The sequence below is a fragment of the Rhinatrema bivittatum genome, chromosome 13 (genome assembly GCF_901001135.1).
Source record: "Rhinatrema bivittatum chromosome 13, aRhiBiv1.1, whole genome shotgun sequence".
Classification (NCBI taxonomy): domain Eukaryota; kingdom Metazoa; phylum Chordata; class Amphibia; order Gymnophiona; family Rhinatrematidae; genus Rhinatrema; species Rhinatrema bivittatum.
Window position 1 is genome coordinate 81,316,696 of NC_042627.1, and position 24,332 is coordinate 81,341,027.

The window sequence follows — 24,332 nt, forward strand, 5'->3', positions numbered from 1 at the left end:
ACAACTACGAGACATTTGGTAAAGACTCGTGGTGCCGATGCTAGGCCGAATGGAAGCACCCGGTATTGATAGTGCCTTGGGCCTAATAAAACCTGAGGTACTTGCGATGAACTGGAGCTATCGCAATATGGGTGTATGCGTCCTGGAGGTCCAGAGAGCAGAACCAGTCTCCTCTTTGTAGAAGAGGTAGAAGCGAGCCGAAGGTTACCATCTTGAACTTTTCCCGGTGAAGGTACTTGTTGAGGGCACGTAGGTCCAGAATTGGACGAAGCCCCCCAGATTTTTTGGGGATCAAAAAGTACCAGGAATAGAACCCTAGGCCTTTTTGTGAAAGAGGAACTGGTTCTATTGCCCTTAACTGAAGAAGAAGGGAAACCTCCTGCTCCAGAAGGACAGAGTGGTCGGTTACTCTCCACACTTGTAGAGGTGGTGATTCCGGTGGAAGAGTAAGAAAGTTCAGGTGGTAACCCTGAGCAATAATAGTTAGCACCCATTGGTCGGTAGTGATTGATTGCCAAATGCCATGAAAGTGGCACAATCGACCTCCCACTGGTATGCCTGGCAGAGGAATCAGGCTGCTGCTCTCCAAGGGAAAGTCAAAAATCTGAAGCAGGCCCCAGCTGGGGAGCGGCTTGTGGCTTTTGCTTCCGGGGCTGGCGAGGCTGAGATTTTTGATAAGGCCTCGTAACTCGGGACCTTGTTGGTGGAGGATAGTACTTCCTTGGGCGGAAGAATGACTTCTTAGAGTCCTTCTTGAAGGGCTGTCTAGAAGGGAAGTCAGAAGGTATCGATAAGAGCTGTTTGAGGGTCTCATGATGGTCCTTTAATTCAGCCACTACTTGCTGGATCTGTTCACCAAACAGATTATCTCCTATACAGGGCAGGTCAGAGAGCCTGTCTTGTACTTCTAGGCAAAGGTCAGAAGACTTGAGCCAGGCCCAGCGTCTTGCCGAAATGGCAGTTGCAGACACTCTAGTGGAGGTGTTGAAAATATCGTAAGCTGTTCTTATCTCATGCTTTCCTGCCTCAAACCCCTTGTTGACAAGGATTTGAAGATGTTCTTGGAATTAGTCAGGCAGGGTTTCGTCGAAGTCCTGTATTTGCTTGAAAATGACCCTGTTGTATTGGGTCATGTACAGCTGGTAAGAAGCAATTCTGGAGATGAGCATGGCCCCTTGGAACACTCATCGACCAATATTGTCCAGGAACTTGTGTTCCTTGACAGGAGGGGGTAGAGGAGTGAGGCTTCGTCCTTTTTGCTTTCTTTTGAGCTGATTCTACCACAACTGAGTGGTGGTCGAGCTGAGATTTTTGAAAGCCAGGGGCTGACTGTACTAGATAGGTAGTGTCAGCTTTTCTGTGTACTGGGGCAATGGATCCAGGGTTTTCCCAGTTCTTTTTGAGGTCACGAAGAACTTGATGAATGGGAATAGAAGTGATAACTTTAGGGGCATCCAGGAACTGGAGAAGCTCCATCATCTGGTGCATATCATCTTGCTCCGTCTGAAGCTGAAAAGGGACCAATTCCGACATTTCCTTCACAAAATTAATGAAAGAGAGGTCCCTCTGGAGGAAAACGCTTTCTACTTTCAGTAGGAGAGGGAGGTGAAGGTAAGTCATCGGTGTCTGTGGAAGTATCATCACCCCAGGTGTCATAAGGATCAGCAGGCTGACCTATAGGACGAGAAGGGGCTTGGATACCCGAAGGGCCCGGCTGAGGCTCCGAGAAAATCGAAGGAATCACCGGGGGCACCATGGACGCCCTGGGGGGTATCGGTGCCGGCATCGATGGCGCCGATGTGCGTATCGTCCCCGATGAATGAATCGGTGGCGAGGGACAACATGGCATCGATGGCTGAGGCAATACCCCCGAAGGAGGAATGCGGAACGGTGTTTCTCCTCCCGATGAAGCTGTCATCGGGAGCGCACCGGAGCCATTGGAGACCCGGGAATCACCGGTGGAAGGGCAGTCATGAGCGCCTCCATCCGGGAGAGCAGCAGTGCCAGTGCTGCTGGAATCGGGTCGGTGACCGGTTCCACTCTTGGTGCCTGTGCCGGAGGAACCTGGAGTCGTTGCCATCGCCTTGTCGATGGCCTCCTGGACCAGCCAGTCCAGTTCTTCCCGGAGACCTGGGGCAATCAGCCCCAGCTCCGTGACGGAAGAGGGAGGCTGAAGCACAGTCGGAGGAACCACCTTTACGGGCGGAATCGCAACTCCCAAACCCCGATCGGGTGAGGGTGGCCTCGATGTCCCGGTCGCAGGAGTGGTCGGTGCCATTCCTGGATGGGGCTTCTTCGATGGTGGCTCGGACGGTGGCGATGTCGATGATTTTGCTCCCTTGATGGTCCGAGACGTACGATGCTGATGGCGATGTTTCTCTCTACGATCCCCTTGATCTTGAGGGGGAGAAACGGGAGTCGATGGCCGTGAAGACAGCGATGGCGGGCGGTCACCGGACGGTTGTCGATGCTGGTGCGACTTCAACGGTGCCGGTTCCGATGACGTCAATGTGATGGACAGCGTCGGGGTGTGAGCACGGAAAAGGAGTCCCATCTTCTCCATTCTGGCTTTGCGACCTTTTGGTGTCATGAGGGCACATTTGGTGCAAGTCATCATGCTCATGGCCTAAACACATTAAACAGACTCCATGAGGGTCTGTGATAGACATGGTGAGAGTACAGTCCGGGCACCGACGAAACCAGACGCCATGGCCATAGAAAAAATCGAGCCGCGGTACGGTCGACAGCCAGTAGGCCGCGAGGGCCAAACTAGACGGTAATCAACGAAAAACGGTGAAAAACTTACCGGAGTACCGTGGCCTGAGAAAAGGTAGAGGAGGGACCCCTGTGGGGCAAACTAATTTTAATTAACTCCGTGAGGAAATTTCCTGTCAGGAATCTCTTCAGAGCTCCTAAACCACGAGGCTACTGCTGTGTGGAAAAAAGAAGACTGAAGGGGGAACCCTGCTGGCTGCAGGGTTAGTGCCATGCTGAGCATACCCAGTAGGGGCCAGTCAAAGTTCTGGAAACTTTGACAGAAGTTTTCCGTGATTGGGCTCCATCCTGATGATGTCACCCATATGTGAGGACTACCATCCTGCTTGTCCTGTGAGAAAGGACAAATCACTCACGCATCTTTTTATCTAGCTTATAGCTGCCATCTGAATCAAGTAATGCTGACATCCTCTCACTGGAAGGTCTGAGCATGTGCAAAGAAACTCCATTTGCTCTGTTGGATTTTGCAGTGCAGGAATTCTTTTTGGAAGCTGAGTTAAGAGAAGCTTTAAAAAAAGTAGGCATTGGCAAAGGACTTTGTCTGATAATCTCTGCTGCAGTCAGTGGTCTCTCATGCACTGTGACAGAAAGACAGAGACAGTGGCACTGCTTTCTGGGTTCAATGGGAGCAGGGTTGGAATGGAAACTAAAGCAGTGCCAGTGAAGACTGATTTTTGTATCTTTCTGACTCAGCACTCAGTTTATTTGCAGATAAACTGAAGTGAAGCATAACTTTGCCAGCCTTTCTGGTTCTTTTTCTGTTTTTTTTTTAATGTGGGAAAAGGAATCAGTCAGCAGTGCACAGACTTTTGCACACACATTATGAAGGATAGCCCTAGAAAGATAGAGACTGAGTTTCTACACTAGCAAGCTAACTCTGGCAAGTTGGCAGTGCTTGCTAAGCATCGACATGAACTGTCTGTGAACTGGATTAAGTAAAATTGAAACTCATTCAGTACTAGAATATACTATGAATGCATTGTAATATTAAAACCCCCACTAGGCACTTCAAATTCCATCATGCCACTGCGAGGAAAGAGAAGAGGAAGGAATGACAGGGGTAGAGAATTAGGTGTTTCTGCAGAGCCTGTCCAGCCTTTGAGAAGTACTAGTAGCAGTGAACAAAATGGGAGTCCTGCCCCTAAACTTAAAAGAAATCATTTTAGTATAGAAATCCAGGACTGGAAGCCAGCTTAAAGCAGAAGAAAATGAAACTGGGAGAGAATGTGCCACTGCCACCTGTTTCTCTCCCAGTTTCATTTTATATGTATATGTACTAGGGCTGACGTCAGATTGAAATCTGATCCGTCTCCAACTGCTGTCAAGAGTACACTATACCCATCTGTCCTGAGTCCATCCACTACACGCTAGGAAATTATCCAATGTTTCCTGACCACTGTTGGTGTGAACATGGAGGGGTAGGCACTTTTCTTCATATATAGTGGGATTGGCCCTTTATTTTAAATTTTTGGGATGAGGTTTTAAAATTGGTTAAGGAAATAAACAATATTTTAAGAGCCCAAATTGTTTCTCTTGCAGGTTACTGGTACCCAGGGCACCCATCACTTTACAAATTTTGATATCCCAGCTTATTTTAGTAGCCCGTTGTGGGGTAGCTGCCTGATAGAAAAGACATAATACATCAACCTTCACTGATGTACTTCAAAGACTGGAGCTAGCTTATCTTATAGGGAAACTAACTATGGTTAAAAAAAAATAATAATAATTAGACTAGTTTAATTTAAAAAAATCTGGCATCCTAATGAAGTATGGTTGAATGTTAAAAAGTGGGGGGAGGGTGGAGACTGGGAAATTTTTGAATACATGCATTAGTACGATCTATGGCACTAAGTTCTGTTTATGGATACTTTATTGGGTTTGCACATCCATTTTCTTTACTGTCATTGGTTTGGAAGTCTGAATCAATAAAAACTTGAATAAAAAAAAAGAAAGTGGTCTCTTACATGTTTTTTGGAATCTTAGATTGGGCGAGATGGTGGTTCTGGCTAGGACTGTAGTACAGGATTTGGAAAGGAGGGATGTCTTTATTGAGGGTGGCTCATATATTCAAATAAGCAACACAAGTGTATAAAAAAGATTTATTGAAATTTATCAATGACAAACAGACATAAAACTCAACTTTTGTCTCTTCTGGGGGAGGGAGGAGAACAGCTGCAAATGTTTTATACAGATGATTTCTTGGCTAGAAAAGAAGAGTCACTTGTAAAGCTATCTTCAAGAGAACTGAAAGAAAACCCATAGAATTGCAGGGTATTTTCAGCTTTAACAGATTTCCACTAGGTAAGAAAATACAGTTCTGTATTAGTATTCGGTGATCAAGTGTAGGAAAAGGGGGTGGGGGGAGCTGCTCTTCATGGCTTGGAGGGGGTGTAATGACATCCTGTGTGGGGCAACTTCTTACTCTAAGAGACTTCATTTTCCATGATATATTACACACCTCTTCCAAGTTTCTTTCTGATTTTATTATGTATCATTTATTTCTTCAGGACAAGGTTTTGTTTTGTTTTTCTTTTTAGCTAATGTCTGCCATTTTCAGTATCTGAATTAGGTACCGAGGCAGCAGGGAAAGTCACCGCACATAATAGGAAACAGACAAACAGACAGCCCCGTTTTTGGTCAGTATTTACACACAGCAATAAGCCTCACCTACAGGACTGCAGGAAGCAGCCGCCTCTGAAAATGGCAGTCATTCACCAACAAAATACAAAAAACTACTGGGGAGATGCTGCTGTGCTCTTAGGTCTGCAAAACCTAAAATTATCCCAGGGTATGCTTACAATAATCAGTGCCCTACTTAAAATATCAACCAGCACGTGTTCACTCTGCACGCATATGCCCAAGGTGTTATTTGCTTATTTTAAACAATATCAAGACTATCCACTCCAACAAGAAGAAACAAAGTCCCACTTGGTTTATATTTACTGTTGCATTTTACAAAAACTGAACCAACTGAAGACAAAAGGGAGAAATAAGTTTGAGGAGTGGCCGCACAGCAAGTCCTTTTATTCCCTCACCCACCCAATACACTTCTTTTATTCCCACAGCAAGGCAACAACCAAAAAAAAATCTCAGGGAAGGGGAAATACAGAGTAAAACCAGTCAAATTACAATAGGAAATTTTCAAAAACTTTTGATTTTTCATTTTAATCATCTTCGTCCCCCTCGTCTTCAGGTTCTCGTTTTCTCTTTTGTCCCCTTTCTTCTTCTGAAAAAGATTGGGACTGGATTATAACACACAATCATTCCCTCAGCATTCTTATGCACAGCTAGCACAAAGACACCATGAGGCAGAGGCAGTGCTGCAGGCCATGCCCAACAATACTATGCGGCAGATTGTGCCCAGACACACCATAAGGCAGGCCAGATCTAGGCCATCTCATTTGCTGGATAAACCAATTCATTACAATGCCAGGAGAGAGAGTTTCAAAATTTCCATAACCCCTAATACCAAAATCTCCCTTTTAAATAGAAGCTATTCAAAGTGCACTTTTAGTTAAGAGTACAAAAAATTGCACTCTACAGTTTATGTCCTTCTCCATACTGTCTATTCACAGTGTCCTACCTCACCCTTCTCCACACTATAGTCACACAGTACTCACAAATAAGAGATTATCCCTGCTCCCTGGAACTTGCAATCTAGTCAGGATACACAGACACGACAGATAAGATGTGGAGAATGTAGACAATGGGAACAAAGGTCTTAATATTTGGAATGGTTTGTTGTGGAGAAAAAGGTTAGGGCAGGGCTAGCATTGGTGAGAGAAAAAAGTGTTGCTTACCTGTATCAGGTGTTCTCCTAGGACAAGCAGGATGGTAGTCCTCACAGATAGGTGAATACCAAGCTGTGCACTGCCCCCGGCAATAACATGACCAACAACACTAAACCACATGCCAATGGGCACAACAACAAATGCTGTGGGTTGCAACGGGAGGAAGCAAGAACCAGATACTGGGCCCCAAGTAGGGAGAGTTGGTTTCTTATGCCTGGAACAGATTACGAAGGACAGACTGGCCCAAGATACTGTCATGTCAACTATCCTTGTCCAAACAGTAATGGGCAGTGAACGTGTAGGGAGCTCCATGTTGCAGCCCTGCAGATCTCAGTGATGGGAACTGCATGAAAGCAAGCCACCGATGCTGCCATGGTGTGAACTGAGTGCACCTTGACGTGTCCTCCAAGCAGAAGGCCCACCTGCTCTTAGCAGCAGGATATACAGTCTGTCAACCAGTTGGACAGGGTCTGCTTGCCCACCACAATGCCAAGTCTGTTTTTGTCAAAGGAGACTGGGTTGCATGGACTGCCTGTGGGCTGCCGTGCGCTCAAGATAAAAGGCAAGAGCACGCCTTGCAGTCCATGCTGTGCAGAGCCCAGTCACCCTGGCTCGAATTAATCAGATGTCTAGATAGAGGTGAACAAGAATACACTCCTTGCAAAGGGCCAGTGCTACCACCACCATGACCTTGGAAAAGATCTTGGGCACATCTAGATTGACTCCTGTCCCAAGGAATGATATATGGTATATTTCCATCCTTGTAACATCTTGATGGAATTTCTTTGAACATGCGTGAATGGTATGGTTTCTGCGAAATCTAATGATATTTGTTAATGACAATTGTTTGTCATGTGAATCCTTTTTGTTTCTTTTTATTATGTATGTTTTTTGTAAATCGCCCAGACCTTGTTTGTGTAGGGCGTTTAATAAATTTTAATAAAATGGAAAAAAAAAAAATAGCTAGTCCGAAAGACAGGGCTTGAAACTGGTAATGACGATCCAGGATAGCAAATCGGAGGAACTGCTGACGTTCCTGCGGGATGGGAATATGCAGATATACCTCCGTCAGATCCAGAGATGTGAGAGACTCCCCTGCTTGAACAGCCATTAAGACAGACTGGCGAAGGTACAGTCTGTTGATGCCCTTGAGATCGAGTATGGGCCAAAACAACCCTTCCTTCTTGGGTACGACAAAATAAATGGAATGGCCCGTATTTTGCGGAGATTTGGAAATGGAAATTACTGCTTACAGATTCAACAGGCTGATGTAATGTTGCTTCCACTTCTACCATCTTCTGAGAGGAGTTGCAAGGAGAGATCATGAAGGCATGCGAAGAAATTCTAGCGCATACTTGTTCTGAACCACTTCAAGAACCCATTGATCTGAAGAAATCTGGACCCACCTGTGATAAAACCGGGATAGCAGGCCACCTATCTCCGGCACCACCCGGCGAGTCAGCAAATTTTCTTTGGGAAGACTGAGGGGGGGTTCCACTGCCATAGCCCGCATCCTTTCGAGGACCTCGGAGGTAAAAGGACTGAGACCTGCGGAAGGGACAGTACTCTCTGGGAAGAACCTCCTCTATAAGGCCGAAAATGCCAGTAGTCTCGAGAGCGGCTAGTTTATTTAATTTATTTATTATTTTTATATACCAACATTCGCTCTGAGATATCACATCGGTTTACATTCAGGTACTATAGGTATTTCCCTATCCCGAGAGAGCTTACAATCTTACAATACCTGAGGCAATAGAGGGTAAAGTGACTTGCCCAAGGTCACAAGGAGCGACAACGGGACTCAAACCCTGGTCTCCTGGTTCATAGCTCACTGCTCTAACCACTAGGCTACTTCTCCTCCCAAAAAGATCAGGCAATGGGTTTCTTGTCCTTTGGCAATCAAGGGACCTGGGACTCTCCCCATTTACTTGCCATTTTTTCCAATTCACTGCCAAACAAAAGCGAGCCATTGAAGAGCAGCTTAGTAAAATTGGACTTTCAAATAGTGTCTGTGGTCCAGCTGCACAGCCACAGCTGCTGCCTGGCTGCAATAACTGAAGCAGCTCCTCTAGCAGCTGTGCGTACCAAGTCACAGCCCGCATCAGCCAAGAAGGTGGACCCCGGTTCTATCATAGGTCCAAGCTTGGACCCAGCACCACCGGATTCTTGACAAAGATGCAAGGCAGCCCAAGCTACCAAGGCACAACAAGAAGCAATTTGCAAGTTCATTATCACTGCCTCATAGGCTTGCTTTAGGATAGCCTCAATCCTCCTATCCTAGTGCCAAACCTCCCTCTACCGGAATGATGGTACATTTCATGACAGAACACACTAAGGCATCCACCCTAGCGAAACACAACTGCTCTCTGGCCTGCGGATCCAAGGGGTATAAAAACCTGCCAAGATGTGTCCCCCTTTAAAAGACACATCTGGCTCACTCCATATCAGATCAATCAACTCCTGGATTGCATCCAGGAGGGGAAAGAAACAAGAAGCCTTGTGCAGGATGATCAAAATAGGATCCTTCTTCTGCAGCCACTCTGAGGGTCTTCAAGGTCTGAGAGATCATACCGATAGCTCACCTCTCTGAAAGAAATGTAGAAGAATTCCAAATTCCAAATGGCTCCAAATTCCTCACCAGGAGAGCCACCCCCATCATCATCAGTATCATGATCATAGAAACATAGAAACATAGAAATGACGGCAGAAGAAGACCAAATGGCCCATCTAGTCTGCCCAGCAAGCTTCACACATTTTCTCTCATACTTATCTGTTTCTCTTAGCTCTTGGTTCTATTTCCCTTCCACCCCCACCTTTAATGTAGAGAGCAGTGATGGAGCTGCATCCAAGTGAAATATCTAGCTTGATTCGTTAGGGGTAGTAGCCGCCGCAATAAGCAAGCTGCACCCATGCTTATTTGTTTTACCCAGACTATGTTATTAGCCCTTATTGGTTGTTTTTCTTCTCCCATGCCGTTGAAGCAGAGAGCCATGCTGGATGTGCATCAAAAGTAACCGCCGTAACAAGCCAGCTACTCCCCGCTTTGTGAGTGCGAACCCTCTTTTCTTCTCCCCTGCCGTTGAAGCAGAGAGCTCTGCTGGATGTGTGAAGTATCAGTTTTTCTTCTCCCCTGCCGTTGAATCAACCTGCATTTGAGCTCTGTCAGACCGCACTGCATCTTGGCACATGACGTGACCGTAGAAATAGGCAGAGGAGCACTCGGAGTGCATGGAGCTACCACAGTAAGTACTGCCAATTCAGAAGACCGGCCCTGTAGAAATATCTGCAATTCCTGGAAGAATTCTACTCAGGAGAAGGTCACGTCCATTCCAGGCCCCACAGGCCCGAACCGGACGTCCTGAGAGCCAGTGTTCCCTGAGGACTCGACCAGTGGATCAATCAAAGGAGGGGACACCCCTGCCATGTCTCCTACAGACCCACTCCCCTCAGACCGAAGAGATGGACCATCGTCGGCAAATACAGAAAAAGGTAAATCTCACCAAGCATCCAGGCAGCGCTGACACAGGCTTAAAGAAAGCTCTGACTGAATGGCCCTGATGTGGCACTTGGCACAAATAGATAGGTGCTTAGGTTTCTTCGTTGCGGGCGCTATGCTGTAAGCTTACCCATGCGAATGGCCGCACAAAAATTATGCATCCAAGACCACACGCCTAGGCCACTCGAGCAACTGGACGCCGAAACTGGAGGCCTAGTACTGATGCCTAAGCTGGATGCACAAGATGTGCGCCCAGAAGGAAGAACGCCCAAACTGAATGCACAGACTAACAGATGCACACATGGATGTGCAAGTGCACGCTGACAGCCTGCAGCAAAAAACATGGGAAACTACCCTGCGGCCTACCATGCACCAAAATGGGAGAAGCCTGCGAGTGGGGCCTAGCCAAACAACTGCTCAACCTGTCATGCCTGCACTCTCTCCTCACCTCACAGAACTCTCGAGACATGCTGGAGCAGGACAGCCGAATGCAGACGAAACAGACCCTTCTCCAGTTTTCTTCTTTTTCCGCCCCTTTTTTTATTTTTTAAAGTAAAACACTTTTAGCTGAGCTCAGCTCTCCCTAGCTGAGAGCAGGAACAGGTCCTGGCTACGGGGGGAAAGGGTTAAAGCTTTTTATCGCTGAGCCTCTCTGCCTGCAACAGCTAATTCAAATTTAGGTCCATGCCAGTCAAGGCTACTGGACTGAAGGCGCTGCACTGAGGGAGGGACTACATGGTATCACCTCAAGAGGCAAGTGGTGCTACACAGACATCTTGTCTTTCTGATATCTCCTTTCCAACTTTTTTTTTTTTTTTAACCTTACAGCCAATCTCTGAAATGATCCCTGTTCCACATGCAGGTCCCCAGAGGCAGGAAGAGCTCCGGAGTCTCAATGTGTGGATGAGACAATGGTGCAGGGAAGAGGGATTCAGTTTTGTAAGGAACTGGGGAACCTTTTAGGGAAGGAGGAGACTTTTCCGAAAGGACGGGCTCCACTTTAACCAGAGTGGAACCAGGTTGCTGGTGCTAACCTTTAAAAAGGAGACAGAGCAGCTTTTAAACTAGAAGAAGAGGAAAAGCAGACAGTCACATCAGTGCACAGTTCGGAAGAAAATATCTTCAAAGGATACTAATGAAACAGGAGAATTAGGTCATCTCAACAGAGATGTTCCAATAAAAGCAAAAGTAGTCCATGTGCCTATAAGTAAAGAATCACCTGAGCTAAAGGATTTCAAATTATCCCTATCAACTGAAAAGCAGGTTGTTAATACAAACAAAAAACACACTTTGAAATGTCTGTATGCCAATGCCAGAAGTCTAAGAAGTAAGATGGGAGAGTTAGAATGTATAACAGTGAATGATGAGGTAGACATAATTGACATTTCAGAGACCTGGTGGAAGGTGGTTAACTAATGGGACAGTGTTATATCAGGGTACAAATTATACTGCAATGATAGGGAGGATTAACTTGGTGGTGGTGTGGCGCTTTATGTCCGGGAGGGCATAGAGTCCAACAGGATAAAAATCATACAAGAGACTAAATGCACAGTAGAATCTATGTGCGTAGAAATTCCATGTTTGTTGGGTAAGAGTATAGTAAAAGGAGTAGACTACTGTCCATCTGGCCAAAATGATGAGATGTATGATGAAATGCTAACCAATTTCGCAGTGAAATAATAATGGGATATCTGAACTAATGGCTGGAAGGGGGAAATATGTAAATCTACAGATTTAATACTAAATTTTCAAAAGGGAAACTTGATAAAATGAGGAAAGTAGTTAAAAAAAACTGAAAGGTGCAGCTGCAAAGGCAAGGACATTGTTTAAAAATACAATCTTAGAAGTGCAGTCCAGATCTATTTCACGCATTAAAAAAGGTGAAAGGAAGGCAAAATGATTATTGGCATGGTTAAAAGGTGAGATGAAAGAAGCTATTTTAGCCAAAAAATCCTTCAAATAGTGGAAGAAGGATCCATCTCAAGAAAATAGGGAAAAGCATAAGCATTGTCAAGTTAAGTGTTTATCATTGATAAGACAGGCTAAGAGAGAATTTGAAATTAAGTTGGCCGTAGAGGCAAAAACTCATAATAAAAACTCTTTAAAATATATCCGAAGCAGGAAACCTGCGAGGGAGTCAGTTGGACTGTTAGATGACCGAGGGGTTAAAGGGGTTCTTAGGGAAGATAAGGCCATTACAGAAAGACTAAATTGATTCTTTGCTTCTGTGTTTACTAATGAGGATGTTGGGGAGATATCAGTTCTGAAGAAGGTTTTCAAGGGTGATGAATAAGATGAACTGAACCAAATCACTGTGAACCTGGAAGATGTAGTAGGCCAGAGTGACAAACTAAAGAATAGCAAATCACCTGGACCGGATGGGTATGCATCCCAGGGCTCTGGAGGAAATAAAAAAATCAAAATTTCAGATCTATTAGTTAAAATAATTTAACCTATCATTAAAATCATTCATTGTACCTGAAGATTGGAGGGAAACCAATGTAACCCCAATATTTAAAAAGGGCTCCAGGGGTGATCTGGGAAACTATAGACCAGTGAGCCTGACTTCAGTGCCTGGAAAAATAGTGGAAACTATTCTAAAGATCAAAATCACAGAGCATATGGAAAGATATGGTATAATGGAACACAGCATGGATTTACCCAAGGGACATCTTGCCTCACAAATCTGCTTCATTTTTTTGGAAGGGTTTAATAAAAGCAAGTTTGCTTACCATAAATGGCATTCCTGTGGATAGAAGGATGAATTAACCATGTTGTCTGGGATGTCCTCTAGCGATCTCGAGGCAGAGCTTCTCCTAGCCGTCACAGAGCTTTGCTCTGTGCGGCTGCGCGCGTCTTCCTGCGCGATCCAGCGCCCTCGTTCCCCTCAGTCTGTAACATAGCATAACAGAAAACCATATGTAATGGATACCCACCAAGGCTGTCCAGGGAGGCAGGTGGGTCCACATGGCTAATTCATTCTGCTATCTACGGAAATACAGTTTACAGTAAGCAAGCTTGCTTTTTCCCCGTTGATAGCAGAGCTGAATTAGACATGCTGTCTGGGAATCCCCAGGCCCTGGGTTACGCCTCACGTACTGACCGATATGGGTCCCTGGCAGACTGCTTTGACTATGGTGAGCCCAACCCGTCTTACCGTGGACAGCCATGGAGAGTCCTCACCGCATGAAGTGGTCCAAAACTGCCGCAACTAGCGCGGCATCTGAGGACTTCTGCTGGTCCAAGCAGTAAGGGGACGTAAAGGTAAAGCAGTGACAACCACGTTCCGGCCTTGCAAATGTCTAGCTGAGGAACACTACAAAGGTGAGCAATTGAGGTAGCTACTGCTCGGACCTGATGTGCCTTCAATTTTCTAGAAAGTGACGTTGAACGCTTGGAATAGCAGAACTGGATGCACTGCGAAATCCAATTCGAAATAGTTCTTCTCGCCAGAAGTCCAGGTGAATTTGGATTAAAGGAGACGAACAGCTGTGACGCTCTGGGTTCAGCATGCATTCTTCGCTTGTAGAATGCTAACGCCCTTTTGCAGTCCAGGGTATGCAACAGGCGTTCTCTTCCATTTTTTGTGTGGTTTAGGGAAGAACATTGGTAGAGTGATAGTCTGAGGTGGAACGCCTATACCACCTTGGGCATGAAGTAGAGATGGGTTCGAAGGGTCACCTTGTCATGGTGGAACTGCAGGTAAGGAGAGTAGCGTACTAACGCTTGTAATGTGCTAACTCTCCTGGCGGACGTCAGGGCCACGAGAAACACCACCTTCCAGGTTAAATATTTAACATGACAATTATCCAGTGGTTCGAATGGTGGCAACAGGAACTGTTTTAACATCAGATTCGGATCCCATGGCACAGGAGGTTTGGTCACTGGGGGCCTGAGGCGACAACTTCTATGCTCTTCTGGATAGTGTGTGATAGAAGCAGGATTGGAGGGTAAGCGAAGAGACGGCCCTTTGACCAAGGCATTAGGAAGGTGTCCTGTGCGGACCTCAGTGGTTTTGGAAATATGGAGCAGAATCTGCGTACCTTTCTGTTGTGCAGTCGCAAACAGGTCCATGGCCAGGCGAAAATGTCATCTGCCACCTTTTGGTTCAGCGACCACTTGTGTGGATGGACGATCCAGCTTAGACGGTTCGCTTTCTCATTCGCTACCCCGGGAAGACAGGTGGCTTGCAACGCGATTGAGTGTCAGACTGCCCAACCCAGAATGCATATCGCTTCTCTGCATAGCTTCCATGAACCGGACCCTCCTCCCTTGATTATGTAGGACATAGCTGTCTGGTTGTCCATGTGAACCATGACGTTGCCGCACCGAACCTGGTCTACAAAGGTTAGAAAGGCATTTTGAACTGCTCGCAGTTCCAGGAGGTTTATCTGTTGAGCTCATTCTGGCGCCAACCAAAAACTTTGCGTTTGACAGTGGCCAAGGCTCCCCATCCTGTGCGTGACGCATCCGTGGTGAGGATTACTTCATGTGACGGATTCCGAAATAAGGCGCCCGTCGTGAGCATTTGTGGTTGCAGCCACAAGGTTATGTCCTTCCGCATGGCTTAGGCGAGGCAAACTGTGTCTGATAAGGGCTGACGGTACTGCGTCCACTATGCCTTCAGACCCCATTGGAGGCGATGCAAATGGTGCGTGGAACAATGTAAATCGCTGCCGCCACATGTCCTAAAATGGTGAGGACAGGGTGGGTACAAGTTCATGTGTTGGCCTGTAATCATCTGGCCAGTGTGTGCCCTTTTGCTTGGAAGGAACACTGTGCTTGATATCGGGTTGATTCTCACTCCAATGAATTTCAGGACCTACATTGGCTGGAGATTGGAATTTTCGTGGTTTATCAGAGCTTGTAAGCAATCGATCGATTCTTCTAGATGCTTCTAGAGGGTCAGGATGTATGAGGCTACCAGTAGTCAATTGTCCAGGTAAGGAAACAGTTGGACCCCCCTTTTGTCGGAGGTGTGCCACCACTACCATTAGGCATTTGGTAAACACCCTGGAAGCAGAACAGTCCAAAAGGGAGCACCTTGTACTGGTAGCGTTGCCCATTGTACTGGAAGCATGGGTACTGCCACGAGGAGCGGTGCATGGGGATGTAGGAATAGGCATCCTTGAGATCCAGCGAGCACATCCAATCGTTGGGCTGTAGGAAGGGAAGGATTGTTTTTAGGGATGTTCAGTTCTCTGAGGTCCAAGATGGGATGAAGGCCTACTGATTTTTTGCAGATGAGGAAGAATGGGGAATACAACCCATTGTTCCATTGAGGTGGTATCACCTGCATGGCCTGTTGAGCAAGCAGTGTAGATAGCGCTGCTTGCAGGAGTTGAGGATTTGCCTCTTCCTTGTGGAAAAAACGGTTGACCAGGGAAGTGTGGGGACACGTTTGAAATTGAGTTGTAACCTTTGAGAATGATGTCCAGCACCTAGCTGTTAGATGTCAACCCGGACCAGGAACTGAAAAACTGCTACTCTGCCCCCCATTGGAGTTGGCAGGAGTGGCCCCGCTGGCCTTAAACATTTGTGGGGGCTTCGGGGTAGGGGTGGCTGGTTGTCGCTGGCCCCTGGGTCTGCCCCTCTGCTGTTGATGAGGCTGCTGGCGAAGCTCTAAGAATGCCGGGGCCCAGTACAGTGGGTAGAGGCAGAATGGGCGTCATTGGAAGGTGGGCTTGCGATAGGCTGAATAATACCTCCTTGCGCTCACAGACTGGTCCGCAGGAAAGGCTAAGGACAGGACCGCTACTTTTTGTTCTCTGAGCTGCGAGACTGATTCTCGCAGCTTGTCCCAAAGAGGTTGTCCCCTCTACAGAGTAGGTCCACCAGTCTTTCATATACATCCTCCCTGATGGTGCTGGCTCTCAGCCAGGCTAGACGCATAAGCTGCTATGGAGGATGCGGAGGCTCTGGACGAAGTCTTGAATGATCTGTAAATGGAGCGGAGATGTCACAATCCCTCCTCAATGTCCAGCACCTGCTGCGGAAGCTCAGTACTTGATGAACCCTCTCCAAACAGGGGCTTGATCGACCCGAGCTATTCAAAGATACTGGGTGAAGCAGAACTGGTGTTGGTGTATCTTGGCCCCCAGCATGGTGGACTGGAAGGATCGATTCCCAAAGTTGTTTAAGTAATGGTTGTCTTTCTCTGGAGACGTATTGGAGTGGAGCCTTGTCTTTTTAGTCCATTTCATAGTGGATTCCACTACGATGGAGGCATGCGGGAGTTCAGGAGCTGGGTAGTAAGGGGATTTTCTCATCCTAAACTTTAAATCTGTTTTCCTGGAGGTCGCCAGAGTGGAGAATGTGGACTCCTAAGTCTTCTCTAAGACCGCATCCAAAACACTGTCGGAGGGAAGGGCTGTTGGTTCGGCCGGCATCTCAAAAATCTTCAGTATACCCAGGACCTCAGCTCTCGGGTCTGGGACCTTTCTGGTTTCTATATTAGGCTTCGCTTCCACCTTTTCTGTGAACTTTGAATAGGACAGATCCTCTGGTGGGGAGGAGGGCTCGGGAGGTTCTTCAGGTGGGTCTAATGGCAACCCGGTGGATGACCTTGGAGAACTAGTCCTCCGAGTGTGAACCTGCTTAGGGAGAAAATTGTGGTGGAGGTGACCTTCCTGTTCTTGGAACCTTTTTCCCCAGACTTTGTGCTGCCGGTTTGTCCTCTGGAGGGCCCTTTTCGGACGACAGGCTAACTGGAGGTGGTGCCAGGTCACTGGGCTCCAGGGATGCGGAGAGACCGGTGAGAAGTGCTGAAATCTGCGAGACGTTTTGCTCAGCTAGGTCTTTCTTCTTAGGAGCTGAAGAAACCCACAGCTTTGATTGCTTGGTCTCCCGCCTCAAGGTGGGTGTCCGCCCCCCAAAGGTCCTAGGGATGGTGGCAAGCAATATATTAGAATCAGGTCCCCAGGGTTGGTGGGTGCGAAGGACCATCACTTGTGGAAGTTTGGCTCGCTTTGTGAGTGGTTCATGCAACTGCAGAGACCTCTTTTTTCATTTGGAGACCGAGAAAATGTCCATATAAACTTGGAGAGAGGAGGAAGAGACCTCGGAGTCCAGGGAATCTGATAATGATGTGACATCCAAGAATCCTATCTCTCGCATCTCTTCCTGTGTGAACACTCTCTGCAGGTCCTGAGGTCTCCCTCCAGCAACATGTCGATGTTTGTGCCCGATTCCACTCTGTGTGGCGATTCTTATCTACTGTGCGTCGACTGCGAAGGTTGCATCAAGGATTTAGGCCTCGAGTGCGTCATTTGCGAGCAAGTGTGCGTCAATGCAGGCTCCCACTGAGAGCCCTTGGGGGTGCTGTGTCCTGGCGCACTGCGTCATGTCCCAAAGCACTGCGTCATGCATTGATCAATCTGGTTTCGATGCTGGAGCCGGCATCGATTTTCTAGGACGGCTGGCGCTCGTGGACTCCTGTGTCAGTTTCGATGTTTTCGGTGTTGTGTTGAGCAGGTGGCGCTCACACTCTCAGCCCCTTGAAGCACTGTCTGGGCTAGTGCTTGTTGGAGTGGGGCAGGCGATGTTGGAGTGGGCACCTTTGACTTTTTCATGCCCTTACCTTGGGGCCCCCAGCAAGGAGGCCCTCTTCCGTGTTTTGGGCCGCTCTACGTTCGGCCCCAGGGGAGGAGTGGGATTCTGATGGCGAGGCACAGGAGCCATTGTTTCCCTCTATCAGCCTCGCTATCTTTTGAGCCCACTATCGCAAGCCCTGGGGGACATGCAACCACAGTCGCAGCATGACGACTGGTCATGGTCCGGGCCCAGGCAGATGTAGCAATAGTTGTGGCTGTTGGTGATTGATATCACCTTACCGCCCTGGCAGTACTTAAACCCAGGCGGTTTCGGCCCCATAGTAGCACTAAAAAGTGCTGTTCTCTTTTTCTTTATTTTGAAGAGAACTCCAAGGGAAGTCAGGAGAAGAGAACTCCGCATGCATTCAGCAGCGTGGAAAGAAGAGACTGAGGGGAACGAGGGTGCTCGATCGCGCGGGAAGACGTGCTCAGCCGCATACAGCAAAGCTCGGTAACGGCTAGGAGAAGCTCCATCTCAAGGCCGCCAGAGGACGTCCCAGACAGCATGGCTAATTCATCCTGCTATCGACGGAAAACAAGTGGATAAAGGTGAACCAGTAGATGTAGTGTATTTGGATTTTCATAAGGCGTTTGACAAAGTTCCTCATGAGAGGCTTTTAAGAAAACTAAAAAGTCATGGGATAGGAGGCAATGTCCTTTCATGGATTACAAACTGGTTAAAAGACAGGATACAGAGTAGCTTTAAATGGTCAGTTTTCTCAATGGAAAAGGGTAAACAGTGGAGTGCCTCAGGGATCTATACTTGGACTGATACTTTGCAATATATTTATAAATGATTTGGAAAGGAATATGACAAGTGAGGTAATCAAATTTGCAGACGATACAAAATTATTCAGAGAAGTTAAATCCCAAGCAGACTGATAAATTGCAGGAGGACCTTGCAAGACTGGAATATTGGGCATCCAAATGGCAGATTAAATTTAATGTAGACAATTTGATGCATATAGGGAAAAATAACCCATGCTGTAGTTACACGATGTTAGGTTCCATATTAGGAGCTAACACCCAGGAAAAAAGATCTAGGCGTCATAGTAGATAATACTTTGAAATGGTTGGCTCAGTGTGCTGCGGCAATTAAAAAAGCAAACAATGTTAGTATTATTAGGAAGGGAATGGTGAATAAAATGGAAAATGTCATAATGTCTCTGTATCGCACCATGGTGAGTCTGTACAATTCTGGTTGCATCTCAAAAAAGATATAGCTGCACTAGAGAAGTTTCCAAGAAGGGCAACCAAAATGATAAAGGGGATGGAATGGCTCCCCCTAGGAGGAAAGGCTGAAGAGGTTGGGGGCTGTTCAGCTTTGAAAAGAGACAGCTGATGGGGGGGGGGGGGATGGGGGACATGATAGAGGTCTATAAAATCATCAGCTGTCTAGAACGGGTAAATGTGAATTGGTTATTTACTCTTTCGAATAACAGAAGGCCTAGGGGAACTCCATGAAGTTAGTAAGTAGCACATTTAAAACAAATCAGAGAAAATTCTTTTTCACATACAATTAAGCTGTGGAATTTGTTTCCAGAGCATGTGGTTAGGGCAGTTAATGTAGCTGGGTTTAAAAATGGTTTGGACAAGTTCTTGGAAGAGAAGTCCATTAAAGCAAAATTGCTTACCTTGTAATAGGTGTTATCCCAGGACAGCAGGATGTAGTCCTCACATATGGATGATGTCACTGACGGAGCCCTATCGCGGGAAAACGTCTGTCAAAGTTTCTAGAAACTTTTGACTGGCAGTCTGAGGCTACTGAGCATGCCCAGCATGCCATGATATTCTCTGCCACAGGGGTCTCACTCCAGTCTCGTATGTAGCAATAAGCTTTAGTAAAAATGTATGTAAACCGGGGTGAAGGCTTTCGCTAAACCTCGGTATATAAAAGCTCCAAATAAATAAAAAATAAAATAAAAAATCTGAGTCCCAACTCCGCGGGGTGGCGGGTGGGTTTTGTGAGGACTACATCCTGCTGTCCGGGGATAACACTTATTACAAGGTAAGCAATTTTGCTTTATCCCAGGACAAGCAGGATGCTAGTCCTCACATATGGGTGATTAGCAAGCTAGAGGCTGAGTTATTTTGTATTGAGGCAACAGTGAAGTATTGTTGTTGAAATGAGTCAGCCGAAGATCATAGCAGGTTGGTTGTAGAAGGAATTGGGTTTAAACTGGAAACAAGTTCTTTAAGACAGATTGTCCATAGGCTGAATCTTGTCGTCCTTGTTTGTCCAAACAGAAATGAGCTGCAAAGGTGTGAAGAGAATTCCATGTTGCTGCTTTACATATGTCAATGATTGGCACTGAACGATAGTGTACTACTGAAGTTGACATTGCTCTTACTGAGTGTGCCTTTACTCGCCTTTGGAGAGGAAAGCCTGCTTTTTCATAGCAAAACTGTATACAATCTGCTAGCCAATTGGATAGAGTATGTTTACCCACTGCTTTTCCCGGTTTGTTTGGATCATAAGAAACAAAAAGTTGATTGGATTTCCTGTGGACTGCAGTGCAGTTTAAATAAAAGGATAGAGCACGTTTACAGTCCAAGGTATGTAAAGCCTATTCTCCTCGGTGAGAATGGGGCCTTGGGAAGAATGTGGGTAAAACTATGGATTGGTTCAAGTGGAATTCCATAACTACCTTGGGAAGGAATTTTGGATGTGTATGGAGAACTACTCTATCATGTAGGAATTTTGTGTAGGGTGTGTATGTTATTAGTGCTTGTAACTCACTAACCCTCCTAGCTGATGTAATGGCTATGAGGAAGATAGTCTTCCAATTGAGGAATTTAAGATCACAGGAATCTATGGGTTCGAAAGGAGAACGCATGAGTCTTGTTAAAACCAGATTCAGGTCCTATTCTGTGACTGGAGGCCAAATTGGTGGTTTAAGGTGCGTTAAACATCTCATAAACCGACTGACAAGAGGTTGTGTGGATATAGGTGCATCTCCTACCTTGTTATGGTAAGCTGAGATTGCACTTAAATGTACTCTTACAGATGAAGTCTGGAGACCAGAGTCTGAAAGATGGTATAAGTAGTCTAGAAGAGAAGTAGTGGGGCAAGTGAAAGGATCAATATGGTTTTGCCTGTACCACAAAGTAAATCTTTTCCATTTGGAAGAATAATTCTTTCGTGTGGAAGGTTTACGTGAAGCTATAAGCACTTGGGATACATTGGTTGAAAGATTGAGTGGTTGTAAAATCAAGCTTTCAACATCCATGCTGTCAGTGATAGGGATTGAAGATTGGGATGGCGCAACTGACCCTGATCCTGAGTTTTGAGAGTGGGAGCTACTCCCAGGCGAATGGGATCCCTGACTGAGAGGTCTAGAAGTGTGGGAAACCATACTTGTCGAGGCCAATATGGGGCTATGAGTATCATGGACCCCTTGTCCTGTTGTAGCTTCACTAGAGTTTTGGTTATGAGCGGTATCGGAGGATATGCGTATAGTAGGGCCTGAGTTCCAAGGGCGAGCAAAGGTGTCCTTGGCTGGCTGATTGTTCTGTGTGTGTGTGTGTACAGAACAAAATTCGTCCACTTTGTGATTCAGATGTGACGCAAAGAGGTCTATTGTTGGTTGGCCCCAACGTTGAATATATCCTGGTCACTACTGAGGGATCCAGGGACCATTCGTGTGATTGGAACTGATGACTGAGTCGATCCGCTACTACATTGTGAATTCCTGCCAGATAAGTGGCCCGAAGAAACATTGAGTGGTTCAGGGCCCAGCCCAAAATCTGTGCAGCTTCTTGACAAAGGAGATATGAGCCCGTACCTCCCTGTTTGTTGATGTACCACATGGCTACTGTGTTGTCCGTTTGGATGAGAACAGTCTTGTGTGAAAGGCAATCCTTGAACGCATGCAGTGCATAACGTATAGCTCGAAGCTCCAGGAAATTGATTTGAAATGTTGCTTCGAGTTTTGTCCAAGTCCCCTGGGTTTGGAGATTGTCTATGTGAGCTCCCCAACCCAAGGTGGATGCATCTGTAGTTAAAGTTATTTGTGGGACTGGTTGCTGGAAGGTTTGGCCCTTGCGCAAATTGTCCTTGTCCACCCACCAAAGTAGAGATGAGCGTAACTGGTGTGTGACTTGAATTGGAGAATGAAGTGGTTGAATGGCTTGAATCCATTATCTTAAAGTCCATTGAGTTATTCGCATGGCTAGTCTTGCCATAGGAGTGACATGAACTGTGGAGGCCATGTGGCCTAATAATGTTAGAAACTGATGAGCTGTGGCTTTTTTCTTTGAGTGAATCGAGTTTGCCAACAGGGATAGTGTTTCTGCCCGATCCTCGGGGAGAAAGGCTTTTGCGAGGATGGTGTTCAATTCTGCTCCTATGAATTGGAGGAGATGAGATGGAGTAAGATGGGACTTTTGATAGTTGATGAGAAATCCCATGTTGTGAAGTACAGTAATTGTGTGATTTAAAGAAGTTAGAGCTCCTTGTTGAGACTGACTTCTGATGAGCCAATCGTCTAGATATGGAAAAACATGAACACCTTGTTTGTGCAAGTGTGCTGCTATTACTGCCAGACATTTGGTGAATACTCTGGAAGCAGAGGCAAGGCCGAATGGCAGAACTCTGTATTGGAAATGTTGATCGTCCACCATGAAGCGCAGATATTTGCAATGAGGGGGGAATATTGGAACGTGAGCATAAGCATCTTGAAGATCCAGAGAACAAAGCCAATCCCCTTTTTGAAGGAGTGGAAGCATGGTGCCTAAGGATACCATTCTGAACTTCTCTTTCTTCAGAAATTTGTTGAGATTTCTGAGGTCTAGGATAGGACGAAGGCCTCCGGTTTTCTCTGGAATGAGGAAATAACGGGAATAGAAACCTTTGCCTTGCTGAGTCCGGGGCACTCGCTCGACAGCCCTGGCTCTCAGAAGGGTGGATAATTCCAGTCGAAGTTGAAGAATGTGATCTTCGCTGAGAAGAGAGTGTTTCGGTGGAAAATCTGCAGGAATTGAAATGAAATTGAGTTGGTATCCTCGGTTTATTATAGATAGGACCCATTGATCCGATGTTATTGATGTCCAATTGATGTAGAAGTTGGACAGTCTGCCTCCTACTGGTAGTGCTAAGTGAGGATTGACATAGAGGCCTTGTTCTCTGGATGTACTTTCAAAGCCAGTAGCCAGGGCAGTTTGCAGAGCTGGTGGTGCCCCTTGCTGTTCTCTGTTGTCTCTGCTGAGGTCTCTGTTGAGATCTAGGATGCCTCGGCCTAGATGTGGGGGGATAGTATTTGCATTGCCTGTAGAAAGGCCGCCTGGTATCTCTACGTGGTGGCCTTCTGGTAGCATGCATAGCAGAGTCATGTGGAAGTGAGGATAATTGTCGTAAAGGTTCCGTGTGATCTCATAACTGGGAAACTGCATCCTGCACTTTAGAACCAAACAAATTATCGCCAAGGCAGGGAAGATCGACCAGTTTATCCTGCACCTCTGGTCTTAAATCAGAGGCCTTAAGCCAGGCCCAGCGTCTTGCAGCAATGCCAGATGCAGCAACTCGTGAGGCTGTCTCATAGCTGTCGTAGGCTGCTCTTACCTCATGTTTCCCCGCATCTAAGCCCTTATTTATAATAGTTTGTGCAGTTTCCTGATACTGTGTGAGTAAGGATGGCACAAACTCCTCCATTTGTTTCCAGAGGTTCCTCTGGTATTGGGTCATGTATAAATGGTATGCTGAGATTTTGGAATTCAGCATTGCCCCTTGGAACACCTTGCGGCCCATTTGGTCCAGAAATCTATTATCTTTTCCCAGAGGTATTGAGGAATGGGCCCTTGTCGTCCTGAATTTCTTCTGCGCCGATTCCACTACTACGGAGTGGTGGGGGAGCTGAGTTTTTTGGTACCCAGAGGTGGGTTGTACAAGATAAGTTGACTCTATCCGTTTGACGACTGCAGGAACCAAGCAGGGGTGTTCCCAAGTACGTTGCTGCAGTTGCAAAAGAATTTCATGAACAGGAATAGCCAGAGTGTGCTTAGGGGGATCTACAAATTGGAGCACTTCCAAAGTTTGTTGCCTGACATCCTGCTCCGTTTGTATCTGGAAAGGAATAGAATCTGCCATTTCCTGAACAAAAAGTGGGAACGAAAAATCCTCTGGAGGTGATTGTTTTGTTGCAGGAGGTGAAGATGGATCTGACATGAAGTCCTCTGATGAGGGGTCAGAGTCAGTGTCAGACCAAGTATCATACTGAGTTGTCTGGTGAGGAGGTGTAACTTTGTGAAGAGGAGGTACCACCAGAGGGACCTGGTAAGGGTTCATCTGCTGAAAAGTCCTCAACTTGCTCTCCTTCTGGGCAAGATGGCAAGGAGGATAGTAAGTCATGATACCTTTTGGTAAGAATATCATGTAGTGCCCTTTCTTCTGAAATTGGAAGCTTGGGCAGTGATTGAAGACGTTGAGTCATCGATGGTTTTTGCTTAGTGGATGACTTAGGCTTCGATACCTTTGGCTTGTGAAGTGGAGGTATGGTGGGTGCCATGGTGTAGATGGACATTGATTGTGACATCGATGGAATAGTCGATGCTGATGGAGAAAGAAAAGAAAACTCCGATATAGGAATGGAAAGTGGAGGTATCGATGGCATCGAAGAGCTTGGCATCGATGGAATGTCTTTCATCGGGGTAGGTATCGAAAAGGATGATGGCACCAGTGAT

General features: G+C 46.4%; 1 protein-coding gene across 5 annotated transcripts in view; it reads right to left on the reverse strand.

Annotated features, from left to right (window-relative positions):
* Positions 1 to 4,860: 4,860 nt before the first annotated feature.
* Positions 4,861 to 24,332, reverse strand: part of ANP32A (acidic nuclear phosphoprotein 32 family member A) — a 108,593-nt gene continuing 89,121 nt past the window's right edge. For all 5 annotated transcript variants that reach the window (XM_029574440.1, XM_029574443.1, XM_029574438.1 and 2 more), the window contains one exon: positions 4,861 to 6,001. In XM_029574440.1, the coding sequence (XP_029430300.1) occupies positions 5,940 to 6,001 (62 nt within the window). In that variant the 3' untranslated portion in view covers positions 4,861 to 5,939. The remainder of the gene's footprint in view (positions 6,002 to 24,332) is intronic.